The sequence below is a fragment of the Trichosurus vulpecula genome, chromosome 3, assembly GCF_011100635.1.
Source record: "Trichosurus vulpecula isolate mTriVul1 chromosome 3, mTriVul1.pri, whole genome shotgun sequence".
Lineage (NCBI taxonomy): Eukaryota > Metazoa > Chordata > Mammalia > Diprotodontia > Phalangeridae > Trichosurus > Trichosurus vulpecula.
Window position 1 is genome coordinate 205764442 of NC_050575.1, and position 19577 is coordinate 205784018.

General features: G+C 45.1%; 2 protein-coding genes across 3 annotated transcripts; one reads left to right on the forward strand and one right to left on the reverse strand.

Moving 5' to 3' along the window:
• Positions 1-4795: 4795 nt before the first annotated feature.
• Positions 4796-14099, forward strand: ACTR1B (actin related protein 1B). 2 transcript variants are annotated; one of them, XM_036752079.1, is made up of 12 exons: positions 4904-5079; positions 6054-6261; positions 8032-8096; positions 9096-9171; positions 9699-9824; positions 10191-10315; positions 11218-11434; positions 11606-11698; positions 11905-12079; positions 12444-12505; positions 12766-12806; positions 13003-14099. In XM_036752079.1, the coding sequence occupies exons 2-12, from the start codon at positions 6244-6246 to the stop codon at positions 13103-13105; spliced, it is 1101 nt and encodes a 366-aa protein (XP_036607974.1). In that variant the 5' UTR covers positions 4904-5079; positions 6054-6243; the 3' UTR covers positions 13106-14099. The 2 variants fall into 2 exon arrangements, with proteins under 2 accessions (XP_036607973.1, XP_036607974.1); XM_036752078.1 differs by lacking the exon at positions 6054-6261 and having other exon boundaries at positions 4796-5079.
• Positions 14100-17350: 3251 nt separating this feature from the next.
• LOC118843375 (cytochrome c oxidase subunit 5B, mitochondrial) lies at positions 17351-19293 on the reverse strand. Its single transcript, XM_036750986.1, has 4 exons — positions 19127-19293; positions 18441-18511; positions 17975-18074; positions 17351-17545 (listed from the first exon to the last, which is right to left on the reverse strand). The coding sequence occupies exons 1-4, from the start codon at positions 19227-19229 to the stop codon at positions 17433-17435; spliced, it is 387 nt and encodes a 128-aa protein (XP_036606881.1). The 5' UTR covers positions 19230-19293; the 3' UTR covers positions 17351-17432.
• Positions 19294-19577: the final 284 nt, after the last annotated feature.

A 19577-nucleotide genomic window follows, 5' to 3' on the forward strand; every position in this document is an offset into this window, starting at 1 on the left:
GATTGGAAGGAAACACTCACAGGTTATTTAACAGCTGAGAAAAGAAGGTTGATCAAGCCAGAGCAAAGGGAAAGATATTCATAGGGGAAAAAAGGATACTCAGAAAAAGATGGTTTGGGCTGTGCTTCCCTGCCACTGTGTTGCCCATAATGTTCTGTAGTCAGAAGGTTGAGGAAGGAACCAGTTGACTGACTACTCCTTCCATGGTTTTTCTACTTAGGAAACCAAAGAGCTAAGTTAATGGCTTGTGAATCTTTAAATGGTTTCTTCAGCCAATGAAGTCTTGGGGAAGATTTCAATACCCTTTTAGAAAAAACTAAAGTAGACAGTGTGGGGTAGGGTCTTAGGAAATTGCTCCCCCTACAGGTGTGAAGGATGGTTTGAAGAGGGGAGAAAAAAAGGCAAGAATATCTCAGGAGTTTTTTTAATAGTCTATGATGATAATGAGGACCTTGAATAAGGTAGTGGCAGTGAGAAGATTGAGGATCAGCTAAATATAAGGATTTTGTGGCAGCTAGCTGGTACAGTGAATAGAGTCCTAGGCCTAGAGTCACAAAGACCTGAGTTCAAATCTGGCCTCAGATATTTACTAGTTGTGTCACCCCAGGCAAGTCACTTACCTTAGCCTGCCTCAGTTTCTTCATCAGTAAAATGGGGATAATAATAGCACCTAACTCGCAGGCATATTGTAAGGATCAAATGAGAAAACCTGTAAAGCACTTGGCACAGTGCCTGGCACACAGTGAACTCTATCTAAATGTCAGCTATTATTATTGTGGTGATATAAATGATAGGGTTTGGTAACTGATGGATATAAGAAATGAAGAAGAGTTAAAATATTAAGGTTGTGGTACCACCAAGAGAAATTATGAATTTAGTAGAATGGGAGTAGGATTTGGGGGAATAAGCAGAATGCAGAAAGGGGTCAAACAGGGCATGTGCAAAGCTACCCCTTCTGATTCTGGCTGACCATGTGTGCAGCTCAGTACTTGGGCACCTTGGGGATAAGCTCCATGACTGCTTCCTGTTAGCCATGCAGAATTCAGCCCTTGTGCACTTTGGAGATGATGACACCGTCCCCTTATTGGCTACTGAGCAGGAAGAGCCAATAATTCAGTGGACCTCGAAAAAAAAAAGTGAATTGGCACCTGGTGCTTTCTTCTGCTCTTCTAAGTAACAAATAGGGCTCTTTCACTAGGCTTCTCATGAATTCATAGTGCCCATTCCTCCACCCAGGGTGTATGTAATGGTTCATGCATGGCAGCTAAAATGGACACTAGGTGACCCTTGTGCATAGGCCCCAGGTTGCCTTTGCTGCTTTTCCTGAGTAGGTGACCAAACATCAATTTCAACATGCATGGATCCAAACTTGGGGATAGCTTCATTGAGTTCTAGAGTGCCTGGCTCCATTAGGCAGGGATGACTGATGGCAAGGAGATGTTTCTACTTTGGAGAAGATGATCACCAAGAAGCTCAAACGCTGCCCTAGCTTACTAGTAGGCACGGACTTCGAGGGAACAGTGAAGGGCTAAGGTGAAATATAACAGTGCTTACCCAGAAATTCCACTAACAGCTTTTTGTTAACATGAAGTTTAAATTTCAACCTCCTGGAAGACTATAACAGTAGGGGAAGGGAGCGGGGGAGGAGCAGGGTGGGAATAATCATTTATATAATACCTACTATGTGTCAGATACTGTGCTAAGCTCTTTACAAATATCTTGCTATTAAGTCTTGTTTTAGGACTTTTTGCCAATGTATGCTTGTGAAAGGTTTATATTAGCATTTCTTTTGTGTGTAAGAAATAAACACCTGTCCCATGTTTGATTTATATTTACATTGAGTACTTTTCTTCTCCACCATTTAGGGAGACCCTAGATAGGAGCCAAAACCTGAACTTTAAGTAAATTGTCCCTGAGGTGCCAGAGTGAGGTTATAATGAGCCAACTAGTATGAAAAAAGGGATCCTTTCATTACAGTCCAGTTTCCCCCAAGACTGAAGAGGCTGCAGTGCCACCAACCTTTCTGTGTCCAGCAGCAGTTTATACCATTAGACAAGTTTTAGATGTTTCATTTTAAAGTTGGCAGGACATCCAGGTAAGATGTTGTCTAGGCAGACGTAGGTGTGGGGATCATGAGAAATCTGGGCAAGAGGAAGTCTTGGAGCCCAGGATGTGTCTGTAGTAGGACTTCTGCCTGGATCTTCCTGATTCCAAGGCTGCCTTTCTATCCATCATGTCATGTCATACTGTTTTACAAACTAACACCGAGTAAGTGAATGTTACCTTAAGTAAATCACTTCAGTTTTCTAAGCCTGCATTTCCCCATCTGTAAAGTTGGAACAAATGAGCTTTCTCATATCCTATGATTCCTTGATCCTGGCTTTGTAACTAATTAACTTGGCAACTGTGGGCAATGTACTTCACCTCTGGGGGTCTCGGTGTCTCAGTATGTTAAATCAGAGGATTGCTGCAAATGTTCTCTAAGGTCCCTTCCAGCTCTAAATATTAATAATGAATTCTTTTTAAATTATATTTTTTTCAATTAAGAAACATTCATTTTCTCTTCTGCTCTGCACCATCAAAAAACCCAAAACCCCAAAAACCCCTCAACCCCTCATAACAAATATGCATAGCCAAGAAAAACAAATTACCACATAGGCCATGTCCAAAAATTTTACATCTCATTCTGTACCCTGAGTATATCACCTCTCCTTCAAGAGGTGGATAGTATGCTTCATCATGTGTCCTCTGAAACTGTGGTTAATCATTGAGCCGATCAGAGTTCTTAAATCTTTCAAAGTTGTTTTTTAAGGTGTCATTATTGTATAAATTATTCTCTGTATTTTGTTTACTTCACACAAATCTTGCCAAGTTTCACTGAAACTATTCTTTTCATCTTTTCTTATGACACAATAGTATTTTATTACATCCACATATCATAATTTATTCAACTATTCTCCAATTGATAGGCATGACCTTAGTTTCCAGTTCTTTCCTGCTCCGAAAAGAGCCACTATAAATATGTAGGTCATTTTACTCTTTCTTTGGTCCCTTTGGGGGTATAGGCCTAGTAGTAAAGCATTGCTGGGTCAAAAGGTATACATAGCGTAGTGACTCTTTGGCATAGCCCCAAATTGCCTTTCAGCACAGCCCGACGAATTTGTAGTTCTAAGAACCATGAATTAATGTGCCCACTTTCTTGAATTTCCTTCACCATTTGTCATTTTTCTTTTTGCCAACTTTGCCAATCTGATGGATGTAAGATGGAACCCGAGAGTTGCTTTACTTTGCATTTCTATCATCAATAATTTTGAGCATTTTTTTCACATGGCTATTGATAGCTTGAATTTCTTCCTTTGAGAACTGCCTGTTCATATTCTTCAATCATTTATCAATTGAGGAATGGGTCTTAATCTAGAAATGTGAATCCATTCTTTATATATCTTGGAGGTGAGAGTTTATCAGAGAAATTTTCCACAAAGACTTTCCCCCAGTTACTTGTGTCCCTTCTAATTTTAGCTGTATTTGTTATGTTTCTGCAAAAACTTCTATGAAATCAAAACTGTCCATTTCATTTTCTGTGGTCCTCTCTAAACTTTGGTCATGAACTCTTCTACTCTTTATAAATAAAGGTAATTGTTTCTTTGTTCTTATTTGTTTATGATATCATAAACATCATCCTTTTATGTATGTTCCCCTTCATATATAAGTCAAGAGGCAGCTAGGTAGCATAGTGGATAGAATGCTGGACTTGAAGTCAACAAGAGTGAAATTCAAATCTAGCCTCAAATACATACTAGCTGTGTGACCCTGGGCAAGTCACTTAATCTCCGCCTGTCTGGGTTTCCTCTCTGGTAAAATGGGGAAAATAATAGCACCTCCTTCATAGGATTGTTGTGATAATGAAGTGAGATGATACTTGTAAAGCACATTGCAAACATTAAAGCAGTATATAAATGTTATCTATTATTATTATCCATTTGGAATTTATCATAGTATATGGTGTGAGCTGTGGGTCTATACCTTGTTTCTGCCAGACTGTTAATAGCTACTTTTTGGTTAATAATAGTCAACTCCTTCTCATGACACCTCAAGCCAGTGGTACTGTCCTAGAGCTCCACATTTCCTCCCAATGGTCTCAGACTTTCAGAGACCAAAGCCCTGCCAAAAATCATCATGGAAGGAAGGAATAAATAGAGCAAAAACAGCTGGGATATTTCTTAGAAGACTTTAGATTAGGAAGGGGCTGTAAGGTCATCTTAGTCCATCCCTTCTTTTTACACAGACGAGAAAACGAGTCCGTAGAGCGTGCCTGCACACAAAGCTTACAGTTGCTTGGTCAAATATAAATTGCTGGCTAAGAAGCAGGTTTGAGGCTGAAGTCAAGGTCCTCTGGCTCCACAACCAGCGGCTCTTACCCCTCACTACATCACGCCGGCACAGCAGGCAGGAGACCTGAGGATCGCAGTGATTGGAGAGGAGTGCTGCTCAGATGTTTCCTAAGTTTTTTTTTTCCTTACTCAGTTTCCCCCTTTATTGGAAAAGAGGGGCCAGCTGCTTTTTCGCCTGGAAGCGATGCACGGCACCCGAGACTAGAAGGAGTCAGACGACGCCAACCAGGACCCGCTCTCCAGGAGCCGCTGCTAGCTTTAGTCCGCTTTAAGATCTGAGCCATGACATCATCCCCGGCGCCCCGCAATCTACCCCTGAAAGGGCAACGCCCTCTTCCGAAATCCCAATCCGATTGGTTTGCTGTCACCCAGTGGTCCCGCCCCTTTCCCCTACCCGACTAAGTGACTCTAATCCGTCATTCAGCCAGGTCGGAACGGTGATTGGCTACGCGACCCGAACCGGGGCCTAGGCCGGGCGCTCAGGGTAGGCTGCGCTGGTGGGAGGCGAAGCGGGGAGGGGGGGGCGGGGCGGCGCCCTGTCTGGAAGCCGCTGCCGCCGCTGCCTCCTCCGCCGCTGCCCAGCCCTCTCGACGGTCCATCGTTTTCACCCTCCAGCCAGCCAGCCTGGGCCGGCCTGGCCATGGAGTCCTACGACATCATCGCTAACCAGCCCGTGGTGATCGACAATGTGAGACCCGGGGCGGGCGCGAGGACGGGCTGGCGGGCGCGGGGACGCGAGGACGGGCGGGCGGCCGGGGGCGCGCGCCCCGCCTCCCCCCCCACCCCCCAAGGGCAGGCGGCACGCGGGCGGGGCCGGCGCTCGGGAGGGAGTCCCCACTGTGAGCTGCCTGCCCCGCCCCTCCCAGCTGCGCCCCCTGCCCCTGTCCCGGTGCGGTCCCCGCCGCAGCCCACCTCCCCTGTCTCCCCCTGGCCGGGGCGATGTGACAGCTCCGGCGGGGCGCACGCGCAGAACCCATGCCTGGCATTCTCCCCGGTGTGTCCACCCAGAGCAAGCGCGTCGGCCTCCCCCCCTCCTCCACGGACGCTGCCCGGCTTCGGGCAAGATCCTGCCTCCCTGCCCCCTGCTCGAGCAGCGGCCAGTCTGCGTCTGTGGGATGCACCTCCACCCCCAACTGCATGCATGTGGAGGTGGGGGGAGGAGGGAGGCAATAGAGGAGGCCAAATTACATCATCCCCAGGGCTAAAAATTGGGAAAACAGGTAGAGGAGTCCCTGCCCTGGGTTCCGAGTGCAACCCGGTACCATGTGACCTTGGGCAAGTCATTGCCCCTCCTCTGTACCTCAGTGTCTAAAATGTCTGAAATGAAGGTATTGGACCAGATGACTTCTAAGGTTTTTTGCAGTTCTAGATCCACCATCCATTGGCCCCGTCTTAGAACACAGGCTGTTTAATTCTTAGTGCAGCAGAGAAAGCACTAGCTGTGGAGCTAAAGGACAGGCCTTTGGGATCCTGACTCAAGGTTACCACCTGTGTGACTTCAGACAAGCTGCTTCGCCTCTTTTGGCCTCAGTCCTCCTTTGGAAAGAGGAAATTGGACTAAATGATCCAGTTTTACTGATAGCTTAGCATGTCTGACAGTCAAGGGGTCTCTGGATTTAGCTCCCCCACTCACGGTACTGATTACTTATTCTTGGTTTATAGATGCTGGTGATACAGAGTTGAAATAACTTCTTAAAGCTGGCCAAACCAATTACCAGGATACCTCGAGGCCAGTCTTCCAGGAGGCCAGCAGGCCATAGTTGTACTCTCTTTGAGAAGATACAAGTTATCCCTCCATGAGCTAGTGGTCAAATGTTTGAATGCTCTTTGGAGAGCTGCAGCCTTTCTCCTCATGCCTTTGCATTCCTGGGTAAGAAAGCCATGGATGCATTAATCATGAAATTCAGGGTCATCTATCCCAGGCTTCCTCAACAAATTAGAGTATGACTTGATTCGAAGCTTCAGTAGGAAAGAATCTTGGCCTGGCTTACTTGGCTCCTCTGATAGCCCTGCAGCTGAACTTCTCAGAATGGGGCTCTCCATGCAGTGAACCAAAATCAAGATTAAACTTCATCCACAGAACTGGTGACTCTGTGGCTTAGAGAGAGTGCCAGATTTGAAGCCAGAGGACTCAGTTTTGATTCCCCTCTAACACATACTACCTGTATGTTACTCAGTCTCTGTAGACCTCAGTTTCCAAATCTGTAAAAGGATGGGGTTAGACTTGATGGCATCTAAGGGCTTTTCTAGCTTTAAATCTGTGATTCCTATAGATATTTAAACTCTACCCTGACAGTCCTCAGTGGTTCAATGGAACTCTTGCCCTTTTTTCCTGGTGTTTCTTTACTCTGATTAGGAACTTAGCCTATTCTTTGTAGAGACTCACTCCTCTGATCCAAAACCTGTTTCCCCAAGTGACCACTGAGTGGGATTTCTTTTGGCGTAAGGGAAAGACCTGAATCTGATCTTCTAGCACTTTACTCATGTCTCCAGTACAGTATCTGGCGCACAGTACACATTTAATAAATGCTTGGTGATTGATTTGATGGATGTAGGCTAGCATGGGGCACCGTTGACATTGCTTAGTAAAAGACTTGAAATTAGGTTATCATGGTTCTTGCTCTTGGCAAGCCTTTGACCAAGGAATAATTAGGACCAGGCCATTTCTTGGTAGAAGGTGACTCTTTAGGCCACAAGTACATGGATTCAGAAGCTCTGTTTCCCAAGCTGGGGCTTTGACCTGGACTAGACTTATTACCTCCTAGGATTCATAGCTTCATGGATTTAGAATTGGAAGGGACCTCAGAAGGTATCTTACATCAACCCCCTAATGGTACAGATGAGGTTCTGTTAAGACCGATTTATAGACTTAAGTACTTTATGGTTATGAGCAAAGGGGCAGTGTCATGTGGTGTTGAGCAAGACCCAGGTTCAAGTCCTGTCTCAGACATATTGATTGAAGGAGAGGGAAGGTTACTTCCATCTCCCCAGGCAACTACTAAGACTTTGCAGAGCAGGTGCCCTGCACTAATAGAAGGCATTTCCTGACCAGCAGTTCCCCATACTGGGGAAGTAATAGGTCTAGATAAAAAACAAAGTATTATTTTATACTCTTCATTGTGCTCTCCTGGGTGGAAGTCTATTGAGGAATGATGCCTGTTCTCCTAGTTTATATAATCATCTGCCCTGGGAAACCCTATCTGTTGTCTTTGTCCACCTGTGATCCCTTGGAGGAAGTATGGTCTCTTGGGAGGGGCACTGGTTCTGGAGTCAAGGGTTCAAATCCCACCTTGAATACCAACTCTGTGATTTTGAACAAATCGTTTCACCTTCTTGGGTCTTGGTTTCTTCATCAGCAAAATGAGGAGGATTGGGGTCCAGCTCTGGATCCATGATTGCATGAGTGTTTCTCGTTTCTATTTGGTGGAGGAGGGCAAAGAGAAAGAGAGAGTTCATACTGTGGGTTACTTGTTCCTGGAACAGGGTTAGGAGTTTGGTTTTTATGGGCCAGCAGTGGGGTTGCTGCCTCTTTTTTATTCTGCTCTTCCTGGCTTTTTAGCTAGACTTCCTTTGTTTAAATCCCTCTTATATTTTAGGGTGCTGTGGTTGTCTGGAACTGAGCATTGGGTTTTTTTTGCAGGGTTCTGGGGCAATCAAGGCTGGCTTCGCTGGAGATCAGATTCCTAAATACTGTTTTCCAAACTAGTAAGTGCCACTCAACATGTCCCCCGCATCATTCTTCACTTTCTTTTGTTTGCTGTCTTCTTGCATGTCTGTGGAGTTACTCTTTCACAGGGGCTCTGAGGTGTTAAAGTAACTTGTTTCTATAGGGATCACAGACACGGTTTGGGCCTATTTTCAGTTTTAAGGCTAATATAGGACATCTAATGGATTTTCAGTCCTCCTTTTTGAACCCTAGCTGGTACTGATGTAGGGAGAACCTGGATCTCTTTTCAGGGTGTTAATATGTTCCAGGGTATGGCAGTGGGATGTAACAAAGACAGCTGCATGAGATGAACATGTCCTGTAATTTTTAGATTCTACTTCCTGGCACTCTATACCCCCTCAGTTTACAGCCTCCAATACATACTGCATTGGCTGAGTCATTATGCCTGCAGAAAGCTGACTTGCTGCCAGGGCCCAGGCTGGAGTTGAAGGTCTGGGATTCCTGTGAACTGAGTATCTCTGACTTTTGGGGAAAGATAGGAAAGAAAGAGCACAAAAAGGGTCTGAAATTAACTGTGAATGGCCTTATCATTCCTTGAACTTCCAAACTTCCCATTGTAGATTTGAACTGTTATTGAGCAGTGTTCTAACCTCTGCATTACACACTTTTCCCCATGTGAAATTGTCATTATCTAGACTAGAGGTTCTTAATTTGGGGCCCAAGCACCCCCAAGGAGTCTATGGATAGATTTCAGGGGAGTAAACTTGGATGGGTAAAAAAATTACATGTTTGCTTTCACTAACCTCTAAGTGAAGTTTAGCATTTCCTCAAATTATAAATGTGGGCAATAAAATATTCTGAGAAGGAGTCTGTAGGCTTTACTTTTGGGTTTCTGATGCAAAAAAAGATTAAGAACCCTTGCTGTAGACCTTTTGGGCTGGGTTTTGATTTTCCTGGGAAGGGACTGCGTTGTCAAAGCTTTGTCCCCTTCTCTTCCACCTCCCAACACCCATCTCCTGACCCGTTTGTCCTTACAGTGTTGGGCGTCCAAAGCACATACGTGTGATGGCTGGGGCTCTGGAAGGGGATCTCTTCATTGGCCCCAAAGCAGAGGTAAAATCCTTTGACCCTGTCTTTTCTGTGGTTTGGGGGCATTACAGCTAAGTAGCAGTGGCTAGAAGTAAAGAACGCTAGATTGTATCCAGATTCTGATCATTATGTTATGTAGGTAGACCTCTGGATTCCTGAATTCTTTTCCTTGCTTCATCACTTCACTCATTGTGAAACTCTATCAGTTTTTCCCATCCATAAAATAAGGGCGATGGAGCCCATCCTGGAGAATAGAGATTTTTTGTCTTTTAGAAATTACTTTGCATGCCTCTCAGCATAGTGTTATTCCATTCTCTGCTATTTCTTTCCTTCATTCAGCAAATATATTATTTATTAAGTACTTAATATATGAAAAGCATCGTGCTGGGCCTGAGTGCACTGGGACATTAAATAAGCCATAGCTTGCTGATGATTTTATTGAGAGACAGGATACAGTTTGGGGGCAAAGCAAGAAGTCTTGTATTTCTGGGAAGACCATTCAGGTTTTGTTCTCATGGTTCTTGGTTCTGTATAGTGCATTTCTTCCTTAGGAGCACAGGGGATTGCTGGCCATACGCTACCCTATGGAACATGGTGTGGTAAAGGACTGGAATGATATGGAACGAATCTGGCAGTATGTCTACTCCAAGGACCAGCTGCAGACCTTCTCTGAGGAGGTGTGGTAACCCTATCCTTTAGTTTGCTGTATCCCCTCCTCTCCTTCAGTTTCATTATTTAGCTAAGTTTTTTTCCCAACTTCTCCCAGTTGCTTTGATGAGACTTGTTGTCATCTTTTCCCCCTTCTCAGCTAAATACAGACCAGCATTTTCTAAGTCAGCCATGTAGGGATGCAGAGCAGGGTGTCTTTGGAAGTGTAAACTACTGACATTACTGGATCATAATATTGGCAAGAGGGACAGACTGGGCTATAGCTATTCAGTGAGTCTGGGGGAGGTTGGGGTGGGACATGGCAGTATAAAATGGTAATACACTGTGTAGTTTAGTGTCTTGTGAGTGAGCTTTTAACTTTTTGTTGTTTCTAGCACCCTGTTCTTCTAACGGAGGCTCCACTCAATCCAAGTAAGAACCGGGAGAAGGCGGCTGAAGTGTTCTTTGAGACATTCAATGTGCCCGCCTTGTTCATTTCCATGCAGGCTGTGCTCAGCTTGTGAGTATATCTTCTTGAATCCTAATATATAGGCTTAGTTCTTTGATCTTCCTAAGACTTAGGGCCTAGAAGACTCTGTGTTATGAGGCCACTAATTGTGTGGTATTCAATTACTGGACTTTAGTCCAGGGCCAGCCACTTTTTAATTATTTCTTTAAGAATAAGTTTGTTATAGAATGAGATGCATTTTTGGACATTACCAGTGAGTGGATTTATTTGGCTTGTCTCTGCTTATTGGTAACAAAGCTTTTGCTTTTGGTTTGTTATTTTCAAGATTTGTAGGAGACAGGAGAGCTAATGGTAAAGTAAGGAAGGATTGCATTTTTTTTTGAATTGAAGCATTTTTTTTTAAGAGAACTGAAGGAAACACAAGCAGGACAGCTTTGATAGTAACATTGAATTTATCATATACCTCTAAAAATCTTCAAAGCCATAAATCTTTTTTTTCTGTTTTACTTTGTATATGGAAATGTTCTTTTTTTTCTGTTTTGGTGTTAAATTCAGACTTTTAAAAAATACAGCTTGAAAAAATTGGTTATACACCCCTTCAAGGCTATATGTATTAAGTCAATTAAACAAATATTTATTGCCGCTTGGTGGCTTAATTAATAGAGCCCTGGACTTGGAGTCAAGAAGGCCCAAGTATAAATCCTTCCTTAGACACTTATTAGCTGAGTGACTGTGGCCAAGTCACTTAACCTCTGCCTACCTCAGTTTCCTCATCTGTAAAATGAGAATGATAACAGCACCTGTATTACAGGATTGTTGCAAGCCTCAAAACTATATATAAATGTTGGTCATTGTTATTACCACTGTCACCATATGGAAAGCTTTCTGCCAGAGCTGGGGTCTAGGGAGGCACTTGGTAGCTGAGATGGGCTAGGGATATGTTTTGGCTACAGGTATGCAACAGGAAGAACAACTGGAGTGGTTTTGGATTCAGGGGATGGGGTAACACATGCAGTGCCTATCTATGAGGGCTTCGCCATGCCACATTCCATCATGCGGGTGGACATTGCTGGCCGTGATGTCTCCCGTTACCTACGACTGCTTCTGAGAAAGGAAGGAGCTGACTTTCACACCTCAGCTGAGTTTGAGGTTGTCCGAACTATCAAAGAGGTAACTGAGTGGTAAAGGTACATGTAACAGAAATAAGGGGTGAGGGGACAGAAGGGTTTGAGGTGGGGGTTCCCTTGAGACTGTAAGGAGGTGGGAATGGGAAAGAGGAACTGGTCAGTGATGTCTTTATAGCATCCTGCCTAAGACTCCTGTGTCCATGCTTACCCACAGAGAGCCTGCTACTTGTCTATCAACCCACAGAAGGATGAGGCTCTGGAGACAGAGAAGGTGCAGTACACCTTGCCTGATGGTAGCACACTTGATGTAAGTCACAAGTTTTTAAGGTGGGGTTGGGAAAGCAAATGTTGTCTCTGAGGTCAGGGAAGGCATTGCTTGGGGCCTTAAGGAGGGCTGTGCCTTGTGGATGGAAGGTACCCTGAGATGCAGGGGAAAAGCTGAGGGATCTTTTGGGGTCCTTCCTACCTCAAGGTTGAGGGTCCTCCTACCTACCTCATTTACCTGTCATGAAGGTTGGGCCAGCACGGTTCCGGGCCCCTGAGCTGCTGTTCCAACCCGATCTGGTGGGGGATGAGAGCGAAGGTCTCCACGAGGTACTGGCCTTCGCCATCCACAAGTCAGACATGGACCTTCGACGAACACTTTTTGCCAACATTGTTCTCTCAGGAGGTTCAACACTCTTCAAAGGTACTCTACGTAGGCTGGAGGATCAGCCTCTAAGCACATTGGTAGCTGGAACACCTGGGTTCTGTGCTGTTCTGCTTGAGCTGCAGCTTAGTCCCATTTCTTTAAGGTGCCTTCAGGCTCTCTGTACAACTGTAATAAATCAGCAAGGGCCAGGAATTGATGCAGAACATCACTTAGTGTTGGGTTTTATTCTATTTCTCATCAGGCTAGGTATTAACTGACCTTTGCCTTCCTGCTAGAACATCTAACTTTTACCCCTGCACCTCAGTACACAGTGAAGAAGGAACAGAACCAGCAGGGTCATGATAGGGTGGAGAAGGGGAGAGCTTGGTTCCTAGTAATAGGCATTTTTTGATGTTTTCAGGCTTTGGTGACCGGTTACTTAGTGAAGTGAAGAAACTTGCCCCAAAAGATGTAAAAATTAAGGTAAGGTTGTGGGTAATCACTTGTTATCTGTTTTGGGAACAAAAATGAGAGTGGTAGCTTCTGATTCCATTCTCTCTCCAGTAATATCCACATATTCCAAACTGCCAGATAGCTTCACCCTTATACATCTACACACACTCTCCTCATTATTCCATGAATGAAACGAGTGACAGTTTTTGCATCTGGGAAATACTGCTGTAGGAGGGAATGGACAGATGTGGGATGGTGATCGTTGTCTTGACGATTTTCATTCCTTCTAGATTTCAGCACCTCAGGAACGGCTGTATTCCACATGGATAGGGTAAGATTCATGGGCTAAGTGAAGGAGCTTGGGGTTCAGAGCTAGTAAGTGGGGTGAATAATCAACCAAACCATCTTCAGATGGAGATGGAAAGAGGAATCTCTGCTTCATAGGATGAGGGGAAGGGAATTATGAGTCCTTCTGGTAGAATCAGACCACTCTTAATCCCTAGTGACAGACCTTCTCTCCTCCACAGTGGCTCTATACTGGCTTCACTGGACACCTTTAAGAAGATGTGGGTATCCAAAAAGGAGTACGAGGAAGACGGAGCCCGTGCAATCCATCGAAAAACCTTCTAGTGCCGAGAGTGGGTGGTGTGGATGGAAGGGGATGGAAGGAAAAGAAAGGGGGACTGTTGTGTTTAGCCCTTTCTGGTCCAGGTTTAGGGCCCCCCCTGCATGTCCAACACCCCCCCAGGTGGGTGGTGTAGCTAATTCCCTATTCCCCTCCTCCCCCATACCTGTTTCTACTTTTCAGCTGGGTAGATGGGGTCCTTGAGTCAGAAAGTAGAAATTGGGGAAGAATTTGGTTTGTTCTGGGTTGCCACCCTTAACTAGGATCAAGGTAGCATGTGGTCACCTACTTGTGGACAGTTGTCGGGGCTGCTTTCCCTTAAAGCCCATATACCCCACCATCCTTGTTTTCCTTCCCATTGTAGGGCCCAGCTTAGAACAAGGGTACCTGGGAGACTGCATGACTAATTTCTAGGGAGGGAAGTGACAGGGGGCCAAGATTGCAAGCAGATCTTTGCTTTGCAACTCCCTTGGTCAGATTTAAGCCATTCACCCATTTTTTCATTGAATCAACAGCAGTGAGAGTCTTGGCTAAGGTATTTCTGGCTCCTCTCCTTCACCATTCTCTCTGCCTAGGGCTGGGATTCCCTAGCGCAGGGTTAAATAGGGAAGCCTTTTATCCTGGTACTAAGGTGGTTCCAGCATTAAGTCCTTTAGTCTCAGAGAAAGGGGTTTAACAGGGTTGGGATGGTGGACTCCTTTATCTCCCCTACAAAGCACTTAAATGAACTGCTGCCCCCATCCTCCTACTTCCCTGCTTACTCTGGATTGGAAAGGGTTGATACTTTTCATTTGCTCAGTGAAAGCCACTTAATGAGGAGCTAGGGCTGTGCCTGGTTGGTAGGGCATTTCCTTCCTCTCCCTTATTCCCCTAAACAAGGGGACCATGGCCAGGTCCCCATCCTCCACAGCCAGCCCTGCCCCCCAGACATGTACAATAATTTAACACAGTTGCCTGTATTTTTTTTGTAAATTCATTATAGTAATAATTATGAACAAAGTGTGGTGTGTGACTCTACTTTCTTCTAATTCTGTTTTGTTGATTTTTGCAGAAAGCATCCTATCCTTTCTTCCTTCTTCCTGGGGTAGATCTGTTTTGCAAACAGTTGCTATAGGCTGAGCAGATGCCGTGCATACCACTTGTATCTTCTCAACTGTCTCCAGGGTCTTTCAGAGACAGGCCTCCAAGGTAGCGCAGTGGGGCATGGATGCTCTCTCCAAAACAGGTAGAGTATTTTAGGGTTGTCAGAGCAACATGGAAGCCCCAAGAGATGAGGCCCCAATACTGTGGCAGAATCGCCCAGCTCCGTTATTCCCTTGTTAAATATCCTCGGGGATATAGAGAATTCACAAGCCTTATCAGCCCTTAACAGAATTTATTCCTGGAAGTGACCTTGAGTTGTGTTGTGACTCTTGGAGTGATCTATCATTAATTCTAATTGCTGGGCATCTTTTATGCGTAAGGCATTTATACAAAGACAGACAGGATCTGCCTTTGAAAAGCTAACAGTGTAGTTCAGGAGACATCATCCTGAAGCTCCCAAACTAGATCGTCTCCCTGACTTCATTTCTCTTAATGGCATTACCACACCCTCATTCACCTGTGCTTCAAATCTGTCATTTTTACCTTCTTCCTTTGTTGCCCAATCAACAAACATTAAATGCCTGTGTTCCAGACACTGTGTCAGGAATTCAAACAAAAAAGAAACAGCCACTGCCCTCAGAGGTTATATAGGGGATTATATATACACATGTATTTGTATGCAAAACATTCAAAATAAACACAAGATAGTTTGAAGGGGAGGAGAGACATTAGCAACAAAGACCTCATGTAGGTGGCTGAGCTATGCTCTGAAGAAAACTAGGGGTTCCAGGGGATGGAGGTATGGGACTGCACTTCTGGAATGCTGGACAGCCACTGCAGAGGCAATGGAAATGGGAGATGATGGTTCTTGTATGATAAACTGCAGGACTAGTTTGGCTTGACCAGAATGTATTGAGGGGAGTAATGCCTAAGTCAGGAAAAGTGAGCTGGAGACAGTTCTGTTGATTCTTCTTTGAAATTACATCTTATTTCCATACTTTCTTTCCATTCCCACTCACTGCCCTGAGGTCCTAGACTATTGCAATAGTCTCCAATTTTCTCTCCTTCCAATCCACAGGGCCAGATTAATCTTTCTCAAGCACAATAATCATTCTCCTGCTTAGAAACCTTCAGTTGATCCTCTTTGCCTACTTAATACAGGCCCAACTCCTTAGCCCGATATATTACCTTTGTATATTACTTTCACATATTTTTAAAGACCCTCTATAATTAGGACCCAATTTACCTTTTCAGCTCTATCTCCACTACTCTTTCCCTATGTATTCTACACTGATCAAACTAGAAACTCCTCGCCATTTTACATTTAGCTCATATTTTTCCTGTCTAGAATTTCATTCCTTGTAATTCTCATTTCCCACCCTGCTCCTCCAAAGCCCAGCTGAACCACTAGCCTATGAAACCTACCAGGATCACCGCAACTAGCAGTGATCCTGCCTTCAATAAGTCCTGCAGACCTTTCTGCTGCTTTTGTGACCCTTAATACGTATCTTCCTAGTTATTTGTAAATTTTAAGCTTCTCGATGGTCAAAACCATATTTTATTCATCTTTATATCGTATAGCGCCTAGCACATGCTAGGGGCAGCTAGGTGGTGCAGTGGATAGAGCACTGGCCCTGGAGTCAAGAGGACCTGAGTTCAAATTTGGCCTCAGATATTTGACACTTACTAGCTTTGTGACCCTGGGCAAGTCACTTAACCTGGATTGCCTCTCAAAAATTCACTTCTTAAAGAGGCCTATTCACTGAATGGGCATTACCTCATTCAAAGTAATAACCTGAAAAGACCTTAGCCTGAAAGGGCCCTGGGTCTCCTATTGCATCCTGGGCCATCTCCAGCTATCCTGGTGAATTATCAGGCTACTGGACCCAGATGGCTCTGGAGGAGAAGGTGAGGCTGGTGACCTTGCACAGCGCTCCCTCACTCAAATCAAAGTCAACTCCAAGTTATGTCATTTCCCTGAATGAAGGGCAAACACACAGCACATGCAAGTAAGCATTCAGATTTGTTGAACAAAAAGATAACATGAGAGCTGAGACTCATGCCCATGCTCTTCTTCCTCAGTAAAAATGGAATATTACTCCAGCCCATAAATAAACAAGGTGATTAAAATGGGGTTTAGCTCTAACAGGTAACATGGTTTAAGTCTTAAAAGGGGAGTGTGTGTGTGTGTGTGAAACTCATTTCCCTTTTTCTTAAGAACAGGTATTGTTTCTCACTATTCCTAGCATCTGAGACAAAGAATGACTTCATTAATATGGTTGAGATTAGGGGTGGAATGGGAAGCTCACTGGTTCAGAAGAGTGCTTTGGAGTCTTTCTCATAATTCATTTGAAGTTCTAATCTGTAGGGTCCACGTTGAAGTGAACTGGTTAATAAGGATTTACATCAGCAGGCCTTTCAAAATAATTCATTTAGAAACCCTGATATCCACGAAATGAAGAGAGAGAAGCAATGACAGGATAGAACTAAAAGATCTGTGGGACTTAAGTAAATCGCTAATAGTTTGCTTAAAAGCAATTTCTAGAGCAAGAATTCTTGACCTTATTGTGAGACCTCTTTGACAGTCTGGTGAAATAGACCACTTCTCAGAATATTTAAGACTACTAAATAAAGCAACTGTATTAAAAAACAATCATTGAAATACTTTCTGTAAAATGAGGGAAGTGAACTAAATTATCTTTATCACTTCTAGTTCTAAGTGATATGGAAACTATTCAGGACCTTTTCCATCAGCTGTTTTCCTTCTATTTGCTATCAGCATTCACTTTGTGCCTACCTTACAGCCCCACCAAAAAGTTAAGATTGTTGAGCTCTTTATTATGCCTTTTGGGGTTTGCTAGTTGCTAGTAAGTTTTTTAAAAACAAACATTTACTTAATTTTAACATTATGTAGACAAAATAGTTTGTCTTTCCAACTACAAAAAGGGTAGCTTACAAGAGGATAAAATACTGCAAAGTATAGAAAGTGGCAAGAAATTGTGTTCTTTTTTTAATACGGCAGCTACAATATTTATTCTAGTTCTCACACGCTAACAAGATTGCCTCAGAGGGTAGTAAAATTTATGGGGTTATATAAACAAAGCCTCACCCTAGGGAAATGGAAGCATTTTCCTGAAAAACCAACAAAAATATGAAACCAGTCACAATTATGGGAGAGCCAGGGAAATGGCTAGTCTTTTATTGGAGGGAAGAAAACATATCACATCTCAAGTAAACCAGTTCAGGGGCTCAGTGGCTAAACTGGTGGGGTACCAGCTTGTAATGGGTTCCACAGTTAGGGCAACGCTGTGTCTCGCCTTTATGAAGCCAGAACCAGATGACTGCACTGTTGTCCTCTTCACCTGCAGGAAAGAAAGATGAATCCACTGGAAGGGGAAACCCTGCACCTGAAAAACTGCTAGTACCATTTCAGAATCTCCTCTTTTCCCCTTTCAGCACCTCAACTTGAGGCAAGTGGATTTAACACTCATGTCCCCTAAGGTTGGGACCACCTCAAAATTCCAAACTGCCAAGGGTTCAAAGATGCAAGAAATAAGTGAATGCCTCCTCAACACCACTAGTATATACAACCTCCTACTTTTGCCCTCCAAGCCACAGACTAAAAGCGAAGCTCCACTTTACTTTAGAAATCTTTCCCTCTGGCTTTAAGATAAAGCAGTATTAGGATGACTTTAACTCTTTCTGAATGACACATTCTCTAACAGGAAAGATGATCTCCTTTCAAGAATATTTGTACTTTATGATAATATCTAGTTTTTAGAAATACTCACAGATACAGCCCACTATTCGCTTGTCATCAATGGAAGGGACCAGGTTGGGTTCCTCCTTAGTCCCTGGAGCTGCCTTTGGGGCTAGCATATTGTATGGATCCTGCAGGAACAATAATATTCAACAGTTGAGCTGACTAACCACTTCATGTAATGGAGAAAAATGCTAGATTTGAAGACCACCTATGTTCAAATTCTGCCTCTGTCACTACCTGTGTGACCTTGAGCAAGACACTATCATCACTTCAACTCTCAACTTTCCTGATCTGCAAAATGAGATTAGACTAGCTAGCATCTGAGGTCCCTTCCACCTCCAAATAGATGATCTTCATATATTTGGTCAGATAAGCTGTCTCTTTACCAAGACTTCACAGATGAAGTTGGGGTGGAGGTGAGAGTCTGCTATGACACCAACTCAAACACTCCCAACTATGGGGAATGAGAGATTCGGGTGTAATTTGAAACTCACCAAATCATTCCTTGAAGCGATCATAATCTCTCTCTCCAAGCCAGTAGCCTGCTCCTCATCAGAAGGGATACCTATAGGAAGACGCAACGAATGAGGGAGATTGTCTATAGAGCTGCTCTGCAGCAAGACTTAACAGCTCAGACTGCAAGTGACAGTAACGGTGAGCAACTTTCCAAAAGCCACCGACACACACAACAAGCTGCACCGAGACCGCCTTAAATCTGATGCCAATATGCAAAGACACGTCTCGAGGCAGACCCGACGCTCAGCCCTGGGCCCTTTCTCCAACAGCAATCGAGAGAGGGAGCAAAGGCAGCGGCCCCTAGGGGTCCCGACCCTTGGCAAAGTCACCCGGTGTCCCCACTTTCATGCCTCCGGAAAAAAATCCAACCCAAGAAGCACTTATCAGGCACCTACTCTGCGCCAAGAACGGTTTTAGGCGCCGGGGTCAAAGGGACAAAAAGCAAACCGGTTCCGGTCCTCACAGAGATTACGCTCCTTGCCGGGGGGCGCCGGCCGACGACGCTCGCGCTGGGGCCCAGCTCGCTCTGAGGACCTGCAGGGAGGGTCCACCGCGGCCAGAGGAAGCCCCCCCACCGTCTCCCTCCAGTCCCCGCCAAGGCCGGTGCGCCCCCCCGCAGAGGTCGCTGCGGAGAGGGTCACCTGGAGCCCAATGCCTCACGTACCTCCTCCGCTCGCCATGGAGCGAACGGCCACCCGAGCGGGGCCAGAGGCCCTCAAGGCCTGGACCGCCAGTGCCCCGGCTCCCCGCAGTAACCTTGAAGCCATCGCGTCTGAGACAACTGCGACCAGTTGTAACAGCGGCGCTTCCGGAATGAGGCCTCCGGGAAGGCGTGGCTTCCGCTGTCCTCGGCCACGTGATCTGGGACAGCCTATCCCGGCTCTTTCTCCTCCCCCTCCTGCATCCGAGCACCGGATTACGCGAGAGAGGAGCCCTCCCTTGCAGCAGGCGAGGGGAGGGGCTCACGCTGCCTGAGGGGAGGGGCCCGCGCTGCCGGAGGGGAGGTGAGGAGGCCGGCGGAGGCAGAGGCGCGTGCACGTGCTGCTTTGGCTAGGGCCTATGCTCGTGCTCCTTCTGGGTCAGAGGGTAGCGGTTTGGCCTCGTGCCTCTAACCC